General features: G+C 34.6%; 1 protein-coding gene across 2 annotated transcripts; it reads left to right on the plus strand.

Moving 5' to 3' along the window:
- The first annotated feature begins 296 nt into the window (after positions 1-296).
- LOC104100257 (protein LPA3) lies at positions 297-5,043 on the plus strand. 2 transcript variants are annotated; one of them, XM_009607453.4, is made up of 9 exons: positions 297-416; positions 568-708; positions 1,901-1,948; positions 2,052-2,091; positions 2,223-2,323; positions 3,798-3,990; positions 4,078-4,176; positions 4,492-4,609; positions 4,736-5,043. In XM_009607453.4, exons 1-9 carry the CDS (start codon positions 363-365, stop codon positions 4,854-4,856), a joined length of 915 nt encoding a protein of 304 aa, XP_009605748.1. In that variant the 5' UTR covers positions 297-362; the 3' UTR covers positions 4,857-5,043. The 2 variants fall into 2 exon arrangements, with proteins under 2 accessions (XP_009605748.1, XP_009605749.1); XM_009607454.4 differs by lacking the exon at positions 4,736-5,043 and having other exon boundaries at positions 4,486-4,608.

The raw sequence follows: 5,043 nt of genomic DNA on the forward strand, positions 1-5,043 counted from the left end.
TTTATATTAAATAAATTAAAATTAATGTTCAAAAAACTGTCTGAAATCGGGCTGAGGAAGAAATGTGTCTAACTTAGATATGGTATATTTAAGCTTATGTGATATTATTATTAGATTTTTTAATTAAATGTAATGGCATGTTATATTTTTTATTGAATATTTTATAAGTTTTGAACTAAAATGACTTTTAAGTTATAAAAGTAAAGTTGAGTGACTTTTAAGTGATAGAAAAATAAATAAGTGAGTTTTATAAAATAAATGATAAGTTGGATGAGTTTTGGCGAAATTAACCGCGGTTTATAAAGGAGAGAGTGCAGTTCAATAACTCTTCTGAGCCTCTCTCCTTGTGGTTGGAATTCAAAATGTGGTTATCCACTTTCCCAACCGTTTCAGTGCCTTCCCCTCTAACTGCGTGGGTATGAGAAATTCTCTTCCGCAGCTCTTTTGGTTGCCAATAAAGTGCTGATTTACGCCATTGAATTCTAGGGGTTTTAAAATAAATCACATTTTCACTTGCTTCACAAATTTTATTGCTGTTTTCGATTGGTTTTGTTGAATATGGTGTAGGATTTCAACTGGAGAAGGTGTCAAGTGAAGAGAAATGTGAGAAATCTTGAATTTGCTATCAGTTGTTCGGGCGGGGATAAAGCTGCTTCAATTGGGTTTGATGTGCTGTTCCCTAGGGACTATACTCAATTACTTCAACAAGTACGCTTCATTCTTGAAATCTTAGAAGTATATGCTCTTTGACGTGTGAAGGATGGTTAATTTAAAAGCTAATACTAGAAAATAGAAGGCATACACACATATAGGAGTTTTTGAAGCCCTTATTTCGTAGTCTTTGAAGTTTGTGGTCAAATAAATGAAGGATCATTTAGCACACAGAAAATATAGGAGGATGAATTATGGAAAAGAATAAGTAGAAATAGATAACATAGGGTGACAAGAATAAGGTGGATAGTATAATGTGACTCATAGGTAAAGTTACTACGAATTATTTTAATTCTATAGTAAATCTTAAGTAGATCATATACCGATATCATTTATACTTGTTGCTAGTTTTTCTCTTGATAAAAGTATAAATATCCCCCTTGGTTTCTGTTATATCACTTTGATCACCTTCAGAAGTGGGAATTCAATCCTGACTTGAAAAAAAATAAAAATAAGAGGCGTTTGTAGTGAGCTTAGAAGATTGTGACTAATTGGTATCACTCGCCTAACAATGATCTGGTCTCGGTGAACTAACTATTATGATTTACTTGTGCCCATGTAACCTCATTACTTGCACATCGTGTCTGAATAGTGATTATTATCTAGTAGACTATGTATCTGTTAAGCTTTTTCACCTCTCAAGTTTTTCAAGATTTATATTTGTAAATATGCAGCTGAAACTTTTTATGGGGCTCTTATCAACTGCCAAATCTGTCCCCTTTTACGGCTTAAAATCAGAATGTAGATGATAAGGAAAGCGTAGTTAAACACTCATTGTAGATGATAAGTGAAGACATAATTAAAAACTCACTAGAAAACATAAGCACACTCCAACGTTGATTTATTGATTATGAAAACACTTACTAAACATATGTATTATAATTGAATATTAATTTTATATTATGCTCCAAATCATGGGTAGGGTAATTCTTCTCATGGTTCTTCAGCTGCCTCAAGGCATAAGTTATTACTTTGTCAGTTCATGTCCATTACATGATACTTTTTTGTTCTTCCATATGTACGTTACCACCCTGATTTTTTTTTTACTATTTTAACTTTTCCATTTCATGCATCCATTTTATGGATAGTGCGTATCTTGTTGCTCATTGCGTACTCAGTTTATTCACTTCAGTTCCTTAAGTCTGTTCTGCTGTTGTTCAATCATAAATCCAAATTTCATGATTAACAGGCTAAAGAAGCAACTGAATTGGCATTGAAGGACAACAGACAGCTGATGGTCAGTCAATTTTCCCTGTATGTCCTCAAGTGACAACACTTTAAAGAAAATATGGTATCCATACTTCCTCTGGACTTAAAGAGAAACAACTTTCTTGAACCAGGAAATTGAATTTCCAACTGCTGGATTGGGTTCTGTACCAGGTTATTCCTAATTGGACTCCTTTTTTGGTACTTTCTCTTGGTTTGGGCATGTGAAGATCGGTATAATCTACACTTCTCGCTGATTTCCCATACGTGTCTGGTGAATTTACTCTTGTGTTTATCATTGGCAGGTGATGGTGAGGGTGGAACAGAAATGACTGGAAGTATACAACTAATACGTGAGTTCTGTGATCTCTTGGTTGTACCAGAAAAAGCCACAAGGACCAGAATTGTAAGTCTCTAGCTTTGATGAATTTTATAGTTTCGCACCTTTATCAATCTTTATCTTTTCTAAATTATAATTGTGAGTCTCGAAAAATCTGTCTTGCTGGTTATTGCTCTTTGCATTTGGTTTATTACACTTAAAGACAAATGTCAATGTCCTATCATGATAGAATTCTACTATTTGAACACTATGTTTTCTTGGGGGAACCAATCACATGGCAATGGGTATATTTGGAGAATAAAGAATAAAAATCTTAACCGTAAGATAATTACTCAGAAAATTAGTGAGGGAAAGCTGTTGCTTAATCATGAACTGTTGGGTGTACTGCATAAGAGTGTGAGCTTAATTCTCCGCTTTATACAAAATAAACTAAAGTTTGGCTATTTGCAGAATGCATCTCTCTTGTCTTCATGCATGAGTTTGGAGGTTGTTCATTATTGCTATCTCATTTCTTTCTATAGCAGCATCAATCTACCTTAATCTAACATAAATTATGCCTATCCATGTGACCTTAATTTCTTGTTTCACATGTAAGCTGTCATTACGACTAGGACAAGAAGCTGAAGATCTTTCTTATTAACGTTACACAAATGGTGCTTCTGGATTCTTTTTCCTCTTAGTGTATTTCCCCATAAGAGTTTCATCTTCTTACACTTCAAAACAAGTGGTAATGCTCACAGTTTCCTCTTTTTTGTCCTCTTCTTTTGGTTCTTTGCTGTTGTATTCTCTTTGTTTTAGTGGAGTGGATGCTCAATCTACGCAACTCTCTCCATTATGTATTGAGTGGGCTTGCTGGTAGAAACACTAATGTACTACTAAGAAACCAAATTAGATTGTGTTCAATGTTACCTTTCTTTTCCTCAGCTGATGCTACTAGGTTGTTCGTGGTCTTCAACTAGTGTAATTTCAACAGGATTACTACAACTCTGCATATAACCAATGACATGGATGCCAACCTTAGTGGTCTCGCTGAGGGACCTTAACTATGTAGTTGCTGCCTTTCTTCAAGAGTGGCTATATAGTTCTTGCCCTGGTTCTGTTTGTTGAAGTTTGCACTGTACATATTTGAAAACCTGACGCTCCTTTCTAAAGCTTTTCAATCAGTAGTTGCTCACCGCTTTGCCTTTTTTTTTTCTTTTCCCTTTTCCTAATTTACTTCCATGCCTGCTATGAATCTATCCTTGATGGTATGTCATCTGCTTCTCCGAAATTGGCTGCAAACTTGTAGTTTTTTCATATTTATAGTTCGTAATCATTTGTAAATCCCAAGTCAGCTAGACTTTAATTCTGGAGTTAGTTTTTGTTTTGTTTTGTTCTTTTGTTAATTTCTCCTCGTTCCTATATTTGTTACCTCATTATGGTAGCAATTTTGTATTTTTGCGGCAATACTTCCCTGTTAATGTTTGTGATCACCTCTTTTCCCATTAAGCTCTTTTACTCTACCAGGTGCAATTTGTCAAACTTGCATTAAACCTTTCAGTTTTTCCCGGAGGCTAATGAGGTGAAATTTGCAAGACAATCAATTTTCGGAGGAGCATCTTTTAAGTTGGATTATTTGACAAAGCCTTCTTTTTTCGAGGATTTCGGTTTCACCGAAAAGGTCAAGATGGCTGACCGCGTCAAGCCAGAAGATGAACTCTTTATAGTTGCCTATCCATATTTTAATGTCAATGGTAACATCAACTCTTGCACCTTTGTGTATATCAAGTGATCGATTTAATAGAAATTTTATGATGACAGCATTTATTTCTGCAATACAGAGATGCTTGTCGTGGAAGAGCTATACAAAGCAGCAGTGTCGAACACTTCCAGGAAACTGATTATATTCAATGGAGAGCTTGATCGAATAAGATCTGGTTGTATCCTTCTTACCACAAATTTTGATAGTTCTATCTGATTTCATTTTCTTTTCCTGGTACTTGCTTTGCTTAAGATATCTCTTGTTTGAATTGAACAACTATTATTAGAAACTCAGTCATACTTATACTCTTGAATTTGTAATATGCTTTCTTAACTCCGATGAAAGAATAAAAGTAACTTGTTGAACCGGAAATAGGATGGACATCTTATTAAGTATTTTGTCGGTTTTTTGAGTATTACATAGAAGAAAAGAGATGTTAACAATTGTTCCAAATTAAGTTACTGTATTTCATGCTATCTTTGACAAGAATAAGATTATCCGTCATTCTTCTATCCAAAGCTGGCTGCACTTTCCAAGACTCTTTTCCCTAAGATGGAGACAGTATATTATATTCACAACTTTAAAGGACGAAATGGAGGAGTCCTGTTTAGGTAATATCTTTACCAATTAATGCTGAACTTAATGTTTCCACTATTTGTTAGATTGCTTTGTTGTCACATGCGTTTTGCTGCTTTTCTTTGAAATGAAACTTACTTTCTCCGTCTCTTGAAAAACAGGTGCTACCCTGGTCCTTGGAAAGTTTTGCGAAGAGCAGGAAATGCATACATCTGCCTGCATCAACAAGAATCAATGCCATCCTTGAAACAAGTTGCTTTGGACATCCTTCCATCAGCATGATTCTTTTTTGTTTTTAAATTACATGGTGAGAATGTTCACTCTACCTTCTTCTCCTGTAATTTGTGGGAATTTCTTTTTCTTCATATCGATGTTCTTAATTTTAAAGATTAAAGATTGCGATGATGTACTAGTAATTAATTGCTAAATCCATGCACTACCCAAATCTTTTTATTGGGTGCGTTCGTTA

The sequence above is a fragment of the Nicotiana tomentosiformis genome, chromosome 8 (genome assembly GCF_000390325.3).
Source record: "Nicotiana tomentosiformis chromosome 8, ASM39032v3, whole genome shotgun sequence".
NCBI classification, from domain to species: Eukaryota; Viridiplantae; Streptophyta; class Magnoliopsida; order Solanales; family Solanaceae; genus Nicotiana; species Nicotiana tomentosiformis.

What these genes read in the sequence shown, in the direction of transcription:
- LOC104100257 (XM_009607453.4), top strand. Translation starts at nt 363, where the DNA reads ATGTGGTTATCCACTTTCCCAACCGTTTCAGTGCCTTCCCCTCTAACT. An exon ending in TCCATATTTTAATGTCAATG is followed by an intron (nt 3,991 to 4,077) that starts GTAACATCAACT and finishes TCTGCAATACAG; the next exon opens with AGATGCTTGTCGTGGAAGAG. An exon ending in AATGGAGGAGTCCTGTTTAG is followed by an intron (nt 4,610 to 4,735) that starts GTAATATCTTTA and finishes CTTGAAAAACAG; the next exon opens with GTGCTACCCTGGTCCTTGGA.